This window comes from Carya illinoinensis, chromosome 4 (genome assembly GCF_018687715.1).
Source record: "Carya illinoinensis cultivar Pawnee chromosome 4, C.illinoinensisPawnee_v1, whole genome shotgun sequence".
Classification (NCBI taxonomy): domain Eukaryota; kingdom Viridiplantae; phylum Streptophyta; class Magnoliopsida; order Fagales; family Juglandaceae; genus Carya; species Carya illinoinensis.
This window is the reverse complement of record NC_056755.1, coordinates 7,064,033-7,076,766: the sequence shown is the minus strand read 5'-3', so window position 1 is coordinate 7,076,766 and position 12,734 is coordinate 7,064,033. Positions and strand designations below refer to the sequence as shown.

The 12,734-nt window shown below is 32.2% G+C and overlaps 1 protein-coding gene across 1 annotated transcript; it reads left to right on the top strand.

Annotated features, from left to right (window-relative positions):
- Positions 1-9,401: 9,401 nt before the first annotated feature.
- On the top strand, positions 9,402-12,431 carry LOC122307980 (remorin-like). The gene is made up of 5 exons (XM_043121126.1): positions 9,402-9,790; positions 10,809-10,859; positions 10,955-11,042; positions 11,782-11,863; positions 12,014-12,431. The coding sequence occupies exons 1-5, from the start codon at positions 9,601-9,603 to the stop codon at positions 12,212-12,214; spliced, it is 612 nt and encodes a 203-aa protein (XP_042977060.1). The 5' UTR covers positions 9,402-9,600; the 3' UTR covers positions 12,215-12,431.
- The last annotated feature ends 303 nt before the right edge of the window (positions 12,432-12,734 follow it).

Sequence of the window (12,734 nt, the reverse complement as noted above, 5' to 3'; positions counted from 1 at the left end):
GCGGTGGCCCAACAAAACACATATGCCCCATAATTAAGCCATATAAGATTAAATGAGATAAAATGAAATATTTTAAATTATAATAAAATTTTTAAAATAAAATGAGATAAAATAATTTATAAAAAAATTAATGTACGGTATTATATATCGTAGATGTATACCAGGCCTAAAAAGATATATATATATATCATGTCCTCTCCCTACAGAGCACGATATATTAAGGTGACTTTTCTCTTTTCACTGAGCAGCATGCATAAAGCTGCTGCATTCATTATTGGATGCCTCGTTTGGGATCAACCACCACTTAAAATGAGTAGGAACATTTCTCATATAAAAAAAAAAAAAAAAGGTAGGAACACGTGGGGACATGTGCTCTCTCTCTCTCTCTCTCTCTCGGAGGCAATATTCATCTTGTTGGATATACAGCTGTTAAGCTAAATATAAAGAAAAACAATTTATCGTGTCAGACTCAAAATGACTCTGGCCTATATATATCAGCATTTCCTTTCTGAAATTTCGTATGGTGGCCAGTGGGCTTGCCACTTGCCAGCTATATGTTGTACACGCCACCCTTTCAGTCTTTGACCTGAATTCTTGATCTGTGTTTAAACTAACACATCTTTCTTTGAGCTAGGCCGGTGTACTCAACTCCTACCCTTCTTAACTCCCAATTGAATTAGCAAAAGGAGTACTTTATACCACAACCTTCTTGTTAGAATCATGTGCTCAACTTGTCTTCCCTTTTCTCGGGGTGTGCAATATTGGACCCCCACCCGGATTAATAACATGACTTTGGTACAATGTATGGGTCATGAACGTTGGTATTAATAATTAGGTGCTTTTGCATGCTTTGGTACCATATCTTGGTCATCATAAACATTAGTTAGGTGGTTTTCCCTGCTGGGTGTGAGCTTTATTGCAAGGCAAACGACCTATTTCATCATTATTTTTTATTATTTTGTCTGAGACCTACTACCTTTTGATTCATCAGGTAAGGAGTTGTCTTTTTCCCTAGCCAGCAACCTAAATAACCCCTCTCCTGGGGAGAAGAAAAATATGCTCAAATTGAAGGAAAATAAATGCCACTGAGCTAATAAAATAGTGCCAAAAACAAATAATATTAAATTACCAATAATTAAACTACTTACTGTATTCGAGATAAAGAAGTATTAAATAGGATCACGAACTAAGGGCAGTGTAGGGTTTAGCTTGACTTTACGAATTTCAGTGCTCCAGCAAATGACTAACCGAACCGAGCATGTACACGTAACTATAAATAAATAGGAATTTTTAGGCCTCTTTTAATTACACATGTGAGAGAAAAAATTGATAAACACACAATATTTTTTACAATATATTTCACAATCATGTTTTAAAATGAGAGATAATATTGTAAAATACTATAGAAAAGTAACATCATTTTACAAAAATATCTTTATTTTATATCATTTATTGTGAAAAGTATTGTGAAGAGTATCGTGTATATCATTACTCGTCACTATAAAAATAAAATAAAATAAAAGAACTAAAAAAATAAAGACAAATAGCAATAAATGAAAAAAACAATGTTCAGTTGTCCCATAAACTATTAACATTAATATAAGTGATAACCAAAGCAGTACTCAAATGCTTAAGGGGATTGAGTGCGTGGAGTTATTATTCGTGTTCAAGACTTAAAATGTGGCGGAGATATAAACACCATAGAAATCTTGTAACGTTTTATTTATTTTCATGTGAATCTCCTAGACAGTGTTAGGTGGATAATTTAGAGAAATGATATTAGTAATTGTGAAGTGTGCAAGTGCTGCATAATTTTTTTGAAAAAAAAAATGAATAAATATGATATCCATATTAAAATAACAATTTTTTTAATAGTGGACTCTATTATTTTTCAAGACGATTGTATAACATTTATATACTCTATAATTATATCTAGCTTCACTCGTTAAATTAAAGATGTAGACCCATTTTGTATATCGATTTATTTATGTTTACTCCTAAATTTCAAACAAAAATGAGTGAAAATCTAAATCCAATTTTAGGTATCATAATATTGTAAAAGAGAGAAAAAAGCAATTTGTTTCATTGGATTTTAAGAAAATGGCTTCAAAGATATATTTTCAATATAATAAAAATATTTTGTGATGACATAATTAAAATATTAATTTTATCTTTACTTTTATCTTGGCCATTTCTTTTTATAAATTAATCAATTTAAACTAAAAAGTACTACTGCTACAAAGAAATCTTACAAAACTGAATTTACAAACTGATATAATTTTGTATAATACGGTTATATCTACTTTATAATAAAAATAATTTAACAATCTATGTCAGTTTCTGTATTTACTTTTGTAAGAAAACTAAATATTTCTCATTTTAAATTTTTTTGCATACAATACCCACCCGTTTAAAGAATTATTGTGAAAAAAAGAAAGAAAAAGAACTATGCTCGGAAGGCAGTTTGAAAGCGGTTTGTTTCTAACTGGGATTAGGTAAATATTTGAATCCCGCAGAGTACTGACTAGCCGAGCCTTGGAAGTCTCTTAATCGTGGGCTAGCCCAACAAGAAATTAATAAGGTTATGGGCTATAACTTAGCAAAATCTTGTTGAATGCATGCTTTTATTTCTTGTGAAAATATATATATATATATATATTATTTTTTAAATTAAAAATACTGTACTTAATATTATTATTTTTTTAATTTCCATATGCCATTATTAATTCGGTGCCTCTCTTCCTTTAATTATTCCACTTGTGTTATTGGCATTGTGAACTAAAATATGTATGTTTTGTTTTGTGTAATGCTAAATTAAAGGATTTCTTCTACTCATTATTTATACACCACATATTTGCTAAGGAAAAAAATAAAAAAATAGTTTTGATACTCATCATGATTCCCACACACCACACTTTTTTTTTCTTTTTTTTTTTTAAATTTTTCTTTAAAGTTTTTTTGGCTTTATTTTTCTTAAACTAATTGAGTTCTTTTATTCATCATCCATATACCACACATTTAGTAAAAAAAAAATCATGTGTGGCCTATAGTGTATAGATAATGAGTAAAATTTTTCTTTATATAAATATAATAGTCCTCATAGTACGTAAGTGAATCTTTATATATGGATTAATATTATATACAATTATGGAGTGCGCACTTCCCACATGCTCCCTTTAAAAAAATTTGGGTCTCCCATTAAAAAAATAATTTTTTATCATGTGAATTTCATATTTATCTATATTTTTCAAAGGAAATACGTGAAAACTGTAAAACTGTATATTCCAGAATTGCATATATCATTTCTAAGGTGATGAGACTTCTTCACCATCCTATGTGGTATGTGTAACGACAAAACCCTAAGGGAAGGGGAAGAGACGAAACCCTACTAGAGGAAAACCGCAAAATGTATTTTACTTCTTAAATGAATAGTAGTCCGAATGTCTTACAAGTAAAAGTAAAAGTAAAGGTAGAGTATTTATACTATGTACAAATAAAATACTAATTAACATGACACATGTATTAAAGTATAAAATATATATGTGATACCCCCCATTCAAGATGGAGAATAAGATGGAGAATAGATAGAATGTACTCCCATCTTGGTGATTAAATTTCCCATCTTGGTAATTAAATTATGAAATTATTGATGAACAAGAGGTTTGGTCAGAACATCAGCAAGTTGGTGATGAGAAACCAAATAAAAGGTCTTGATGATCCTAGGTTGAATGTTGTCATGAATGAAGTGGCAGTCCAGTGTTCGTCCGTTCACGAGAGACTGGATTGGCAGCAATGTGCAAAGCAGCCTGACTATCACATAATAATTGAGCACTGTTAGGATGTGGTATACCAAAATCAGAAAGAAATGTAAGAAACCAAATAATTTCACAAAGTAAAAATTCTGCAAATAATTAGGGACTCTTCTGATTTGAGTGGGTCTTCGAAGAGTTTGAGAGATTATTGGAGAAGTGGCAGGTTGAATTTCAGTATTAGGAGAGGGAAGAGAGATTGAATAATCTAATGATGAGTGATCATTAGAAGAATTATTAGAAGAAATCACTATTGAAGGCACATGCAATAAATCTAATGTTTAAGATGTACAAGGAAAATGAAGACTTGTAAAAGGGAAGGATGAGAAATTTTTAAAAATGAAAGGAAAAACATGTTCATGAAAAACAACATGCCTAGGGATAAAACATTGATTTGTTTTGGGATCAAGACAAGGAAAATACAAGCACGGGCTTTAGGATCAAATTTGGTGCGAGATCTTTGTAGAGGTTAGGTAAAACATAAGCAACCAAATGTCCTTAAATGATCATATAAGGAGATGACTAAAACATAATCTCAAAGGGAGACTTATGGTTTAAGAGAGGAGTAGGTAACCTATTAATAATGTAAGTGGTTGTTAAAGTAGCATCACTTCAAAATTGAATAGGTAAGTGAGATTGAAACATTAAGGTTCAAGCTACATTAAGTATGTGCTAATGCTTTCTTTCTACAACAGAATTCTATTGTGGAGTTTCAACACAACTCTATCATAGTAAAATACCTTTAGAATTAAAAAATTGAGAAAGTGAAAATTTTGCACCATGATCCATGAGAAATGCCTTTATCTTAAGATTAAATTGAGTTTTGAGCATTTTTAAAAAAATTAATGAGAAGTGACATCTTAGATTTATGTTTAAGAAGATAAACCTATCGAGACAGAATTTGTAACTTGCTATCCTCTTGCCTAGCAGGCAAAGATTTACCTATACTAAAAAGATGATTCATTCAAATTGACATGAGAGTCCAACTACATTGCATTGCCGAAATCCATGTTGTATATTTGAAAGAGGTTGAATGTGGCACGAGATGAATCATCAACAATAATAAATATATATATATATATATATTTGTAACCTTCAATAGTAGAGACAGAATATGGTCCCTAAACATCACAATGCACAAGATCAAATGGAGCATTAGATAGATGAGCAGTATGAGTGAATGGTAATTTTTTATTATTATTTAACTAATGGACAAATCATACAAGGATCGTGTGACATAGTCAGATTTGGAATAAATTTATTCACAAACAGCATCCTTGAATTAGAAGGATGACTCAGTCTATTATGTCAAAGCTCAAACAGTGAGCTTTGGATGATGCAAAACAAACATGTATAGGCATATGATTAAGAAAACAAGCATTATATGAAGCAGGAGGAAAATGAGTTTTAGAAAAAGAAGAGCCTGGTTGCTGTAGTAGATAAAGGCCTCATTGTTGTCTACCCACTCCAATTAACCTCAAACGAGTCAGGTCTTGAATGAAACAACGACTAGAAGAAAACAAAAAATAGCAAATGAGTGATTGAGTAAGTTTACTAATAGAAACTAATTTGAATGTGAAGGAAAGGATACAAAGAACATCATTTAAAATAAGATGTTTAGAAATTCAAATAGAGCCAATATGTGTGATAGACACAAATTGATTATTGGGAAGCTTAGCAGAAGAGTGTATAGTATTGGTAATGGAGGTAAAACAATCAATAGAAGGGACTTTATGATTTGTAGCTCCCGTGTCAAGAATCCAACAATTGGAATCAAATGAATTAGATGTGATGGAAGAAAAAACATAATGATTGTTATTGTGAGAAAATATACTAGAAACTGATGAATTTGAAGTTACTGCATTAACAACATGAGAGGATTCATTAGAAGTGTTTGGAAGATGAAGCAGGGACAATAACTATTGATATTAAGCCTCAACAAAATAGAAAGGAGAAACAGCCGATAAATGGTTGTCATTAAGAACAACCTGATTGGCCACATACTGTTACTTTGGCTTTGATTTTGGTTTGTAACCCGGTGGAAATTTATGCAGCTTATAACATTTTTTAATCATATGACCAATGATTTCACAATGTTTACACACTGATATTTCCTTCTTGAAGAAGGATTTAATAGATCTAGCTCTATCACTCTTTGAAACAAATACATATGAATCAATATTTTGAAGGGGGAATAATAGAAATTTCTCATTGTTGTTCTTCTTGTAAAACAAGTGAAAATGTTTTATTAAAAGAAGCCCAAAGCTCCATAAGCAAGATTTGAGCACAAGCAAAGGCAAATGACTCATTGATCAATCCCATTAGAAACTATAAAACATGCTCTTGTTGAACATAATAGTTCAACGTATGTACTACTCCACAAGAATAAGCAAGGAGAGGCTTGTAGTTTGATAATTCATCCCAAAGAGCTTTTAGATGAGTAAAGTAAATATTCACGGAAAGTTGCCCTTGAGAGAGGGTAGAAATAAATTTCTACAATTGGAAAATACGAGGATCGTTTTTTTTTGTACAAAAATGTTCCTTAAGATGTAACCAAATTTCATGTGCAATAGTGATATACAAAATACTAGTAGAGATATCAAGAAAAACAAAGTTTAAAAACCAAAATATCACTATTTTTGTAGCAAAGCTATAGAGAGAGAAGAGGATCAGCCGAATCTGAGGATTTGAGGATGGAACCATCGACAAAACCAAGTTTGTTCTTCGTCTATAAGGCTATGGCCATAGAGTAGCACCAGGTGTGATAGTTGTCGCTAACGAGTGGTTGAGTAATGAGAAGAATACTGAGATTGTCACTAAAATGGAGAAAAAATGAACTCAGAATTCTTAGAAATTGATTTGTGACTCAGCGCCATGGGAGAAAAATGCTTGATACTATGTAACAATAAAACCCTAAGGGAAGGGAAGAGACGAAACCCTAGCAAAGGAAGGGTCTTGAAGGTATAAGAGGGAAAAACTCCTAAATGTATTTTACTTCTGAGGTGAATAGCAGTACGAATATCTTACAAGTAAAAGTAAAGGTAAAGTATTTATGTTATGTACAAATAAAATATTAATTTACATGACACGTGTATTAAATATAAAATATATGTGTGATAGTATGTGAACCTTTGTGCTTGTACATGTTTATTTGGAGCGATTTTGAACGTTACCGAGTCGAAATATAAGTTATAAAAGCATGCACTTCCGTTGAGATTTGACAATTAATTAAGATAAACAAAAACTTAATAATTAACAAAGATTAATTGCACGTTGCATTTTATATATGTTTTAAATGTGATCAGAGTATTAATTGGAATTTTTTATCGATATTTTGGAGGTCATATACAACAAGTGTATTATTTTGAAAGTATATAGTGTAGTTATTTTTTAAAAAGTGTTACAATCACAAAATAAATTTTATAAAAATAAATTCGTAACAATTTTAACTTTCTTCTCAATTTATTTAATTTTAATTCATTATCCAAACGAAACTTGCATCTTTATATATGAATCAGATCAAACTAGCATGCATGCAGCTGCCCCAAATCGATATCACTATCAATATTTTAATGATATATTTTCGATCAGTTTTTTGTTAGAACTTTATAGAATTAAATGTGAACTTCATGACCACCACATGTCTAAATCATGATTACCATGTGATGTACATGCATGATAATGAGTGGACACAGTTGACATGATGGACTAGAGGGGATACATGCATTATGTAATTTTTACTACATAATTGTAACCCATGTATCATTAATACTCCCACCTTCCTCTCATTACATATATGGTTTTAACTTATATATATATATATATATATGTAAGTAGTTAATTATAAGATTTTACTTCAAATCAAGCTGCATGCATGGAATTATATAATTATTAATTGCCACAACGTGACAGTACTTCGTGTAGTTGCAGCTTTATAATTATCATCAAACTGTTTTTAGGGTAACAAGGATGGGGCATATTACATCAAAGTTGTTATATGCATGGGACCAACCCCAGCCTCCTCCTATATACCTAACTATATAGTAAATACATGACTACTTGATCTAAAAGATTAGGTTATACATAGCAATATTATGTGGCTGTAAATAATTAGTGGCTGGCGGGCCAACACTACAGGCTGTACGCATGCTGCATGCATGCATCCGTCAATCCAATTCAAGGTCAGGATCGTTATATATTATTTATTATTATATAGAAAATGAATAATAAATATTGTAAAATCTATTTTATATATATTTATTTGTAGTAAATAACTTAGTGCAACAAAATTGTCCAACTTTATATATATAGTGCCTCGATCGGTCATATATATATATATAATATTATATAATGTTTATATAAATATGTCATAGATTTGGAAAATAAAAATTAAAATGAATCTGTCAACTCATGAATTTGTAGGTTGTGATCGATCATCATTTATTCACATGAGCAATAGTACTTATGTTTGGCCGTTTATTTCTCGTGACCACTACGTGATGTAGGATTCAATTAGTTGCCCGCCCAGAAAATGATGTTCAGTATCTATAGCTACCATCAAATTGACTTTAATTAATTGAATGAAAATGATTTTATTATTATTATTATTATTATTATAAATGAGTAGAAATTGTACTAATGGGTAGAATTTTTACTAATAATTAGCTAGGATGCAATTGTTTACCTATCACTACAAGAGAAGCGGATTTTTATAATTAAAATTTAGTGATCAAAAAGACTATTTCCTATCAAAATCGTAGAAAACAGTCATTTTAATCATTAAATTTTGATCATAAAAACTCATTTTTCTTGTAGTGTATTATTTTTCATAAGTACTAATTTTAATGCTTCAATGAAAAGTATAAACCACGTGACTTATATTTCAAAATGATTAATCGATAATATAATTGAAACTCTGTTATAATTTTATAAAAAATAATAACTTTTCATTTTTAAATAGTATAAAATTCCATCCACATCTATCTTTAGACCTTTATCACTGATTACATTAATCTGACCAACAAATATTCCGTACGTCTTCCACTTAAGCATTAACATGCATGTAAGCTCAGGGGCCGGACGACCTTGTATTTTTATTATTAATGTATGATCTGTAGCTTTTGGGGGGCCGGTGACAGCTAGTCCAATTCGCCGACGACGTTTCCCTCCGGCGTACGTGCACAGAACATTCAGACGATATTTTTATTTTAATTTAATTTAATTTAATTTTTCCTTGTTATGAAAACAAATAGGGAATCTTCTCTTTCTCACTAGTGTCGTCGTTTTCGATAACCTAGCTAGCAAATTTGTTTCCTTCCTAAAAGTCCGTTTTGTCTCTCTTAATATTTACAAGACCATCCAGCTTGTCATCTAAAAGCACAGGTGCATCTACTTAACATCGAGTGATTTAAAAATAGCCTAAATTTCAGGGACTAGTTTACAATTAAGCCTTTTGAAAAAAAAAAGAAAAGAAAAAAAAGAAAAGAAAGGGAACTTCCCAAGATTTTAAACGGGTTTTGTACTTACAACGGACGTGTTCTTAAGATTTTTCTAACCGGCATAACGGACATGTAAATAAGAAGAAAATCCCAAGTCACTGTCTTTGTCTCTGTCTGTCCCTCACTCAAGAAGAGGCCATGTGTAGGTACCCAACATCCAGCTAAGTCCGGCAACAGTTAGCTCTCTCTCTACTTCCAACCCTTTCCCAACCATAATATCCCGATTCCCAACCAACACTTCCTCTCCTTCTCCTTCCGTCCAGGCTTTCTTATCACTTAAGTTTAGCACAGAAATGGCCGACCAGGAACCCATAAAGGTGGAGCCCGAGGTACCCGAGAAACCTCCCCCGGCTCCTGCTCCGGCACCAGAACACGTCGAAGAACCTTCCAAGGATGTTACTGAGGAGAAATCCGTAGCTCCACATCCTGAAGCTCCTCCTGAAGAGAAGCCCCATGACTCCAAATCTCTGGCCGTGGTTGAAAGTAATATCATCTCTCTCCCTCTCTCTCCTTTTCTCTCTGTTCTTTTTTCGTTTTCCAATAAATGATAAATCTTTTTTTAATTAGCTTAAACTTCGACTTCCGTTTGTTGGTTGGTTTCTTTTTTTTATGTTTACGTTCACGCCTCTTTGAATTTTGATCTTATCTTGAGAGGGATATCTCTGCCATTTTTTGTCAACTGCTTTTTGGCTTCAACTTAACATGTGTTTGGTTGATGAGAAAAGTTAAAGACAGAGAAGGGGAAAGTACAGAAAAGCAAAATTAACTGGCTTATCTTTTTATATCTTTTCTTTTCATTCAAAATAAAGTTGATGCATCCCTTGTAGTCTTGGTTGAGTTGAGGGTATGTGTTTTGTTCTTTTTGCATCCTAAACTGATAACTTCAATCTTTCGGTGTTCTACTTTGATTTTCTTTTTGTTTAAAAGAATTCTCGATTCAATTGCTATGATTTGTAAAACCTGTAGAAGAGTTTTACTTCTTATTAGGGATTTTCGCAATAAATTTTCTTTAGCTTTAAAAGAATAGGTTTTCTAATTATTCAGGATATCTTTCTTAATAAACATGCGAATCTTTTTGTGAAGATTTAGGAAATTTCGAGGTGAGAAATTAAGCCATGTTTGATTTTTTGAATCCCAACTACTAGTTAATCAGCTTCAAAAGCTTAAGCTATTCATATGGTGTCTTTGTACAAACTTTATTTTTCAACTTCATAATCAATGTCCTGTAAAATTCACAGAAGTTCTCCGGATCAAACACCTAGAATATTTAATTGAAATTGGTTTTAAGTGTGGTTTATAGTCAAGTAACTCTACTCTAATACCATGTTAAATCATGATTGGTCTAAAAAAGTTAAAATTTCTAAGGGTGTGGGGCACGGGACCGGGGTTTACTCGGCAGAGGTGGATCCGAAGAGCCTTGCCTTGGAGGGTTCCCCAAACTCTTACTTTAGCAATGTTTTTTTAAGTTGGTTATTTTTCTAAAACAAAGTAATCTTGGCAGAAGCTCAGGAGTATGCTGAAGAGAAAAGTACTGAGGGTTCCATCAACCGAGGTTAATATCAGATCTTAACATTTATTTCCTTGTCCTTTCACCTGCGTTCTACAGCCTATCATTGGAAGAATTAAGTAAATTCAAAATTACTACAGATGCTGTGCTTGCAAGAGTTGCAACGCAGAAAAGGTTATCACTGATCAGGGCATGGGAAGATAGTGAAAAATCAAAAGCAGAGAACAAGTAAGAGCTTTCTTGAGTAATTGTTCTTTCAAGCATTTATGGAGAGTTCCTATCCGTATTTGTTGCCTACTTGTTGCTGAGAAAACTAACCAAAGAAAATGAGAGGCATGCTTTGACCAAAACCTGTACTATTGGTCTTGAGAAATACTTTCCAAAATAGATTTGCAATAGAAATGGATTAGAGTACACCTTGAAAGTTAATTTAATCAAACTTATAAAGTCTGTTTAGGCTGATAAAGAAAAAAAATTGACGTGTATCATTACACTGAAGCGTATCGTGCTTTTTTGTTAACTGACTGAACTGAGATTCTCACTGCTCAGTGTTTTTCTCTGAATGCATTCATCTTACCCTATTCTTGGTTTAGCTCAGAGAAAGTTGGCATAATGTCCCTCTGTCTTGAAAATATCTTTTCAGAAAATTCATCACCCAACTAATATTTGTAACCTATAGACAGATATACCATTTATTAGCTTTGAAAGCTTCATTATCAATATCTGCACGACATTGAAGTTTAACTTAACCAAAAGACCGGATGTGCTTTAGTAAGTGCACGATAGTTGTGGCTGCTTTAGAGCTGTATTGATTTTTTTTCGGTTTTATTTTTATTTTTGCTAATTCATTATCATGGCCTGTTACGTATATGCTAAAAAATAGGCCTATATTATCGTAAACTTTTCCTTTCTGGTAGAATTCAATGTGAATTTGGCATACTGAAACCGAGTTGAAATTATTGATAAGGGCTCATAAGAAGCTATCTGCCATTGGGGCGTGGGAAAACAGCAAGAAAGCGTCTATAGAGGCTGAATTGAGAAGGATTGAGGTAATGGGTCACTATTCATTCCATCAAAGATCCCCTTTTTTTTATGCCAATTGAACTGATCAAACTATAGGACCAAAAAAAATTAAGGATTGGCTTCATGGTCAACTGCTTTATCAACTGCTTTATAACACCCAACTTCTACGCGAGCAGGAAAAGCTGGAGAAGAAGAAGGCTGAATATGTGGAGAAAATGAAAAACAAAGTAGCTCTGATACACAAGGAAGCAGAAGAAAAGAGGGCATTAACCGAAGCTAAACGTGGAGAAGATCTTCTCAAGGCAGAGGAAACGGCTGCAAAATACCGCGCCACTGGAACGGGTCCAAAGAAGCTCCTTGGTTGGTTCTCAGGCTAAAAAAATATCTCAGGTCTGGTCGATATATGTTTGAATTATTTGTGTAGTTATTCTTCGTTTGGGGTTAATTTGTTAATTTTTTTGTGATGTTTTCATATTTGGTTATGTTGTTGGCAATTGGTCCATAGGTTTGTGCGTCGCAGTGACATATGTGTTGCCTTACTAGTTTGTAAAAAAACATGTATATTATAGCATGGAGGCATGAAGTCGTTTGAAATCATGGTGTACTATTAGTTCATCCCTAACTTATGACCTTTAATGGAAGAGAAATAGATACATGAAGCAATAGAAGAGAAATAGATACATGAAGTAGACTATACAATAAATATTGTAAAGTTTGCTTTATGTATTTATTTTTCATTCTACTTAATGTTCTCTAGTTCATATAAGAACTTGAAGGGATCTTGATATTTTATTAAACAGAAGTTTTGGAAAAAAAACTATGGAATTGGTTTCTTTTTACACAGGGCATCTATATTCAGTTGTATTGTGGGCAAATATGGTACAGTTAGTAAAAATA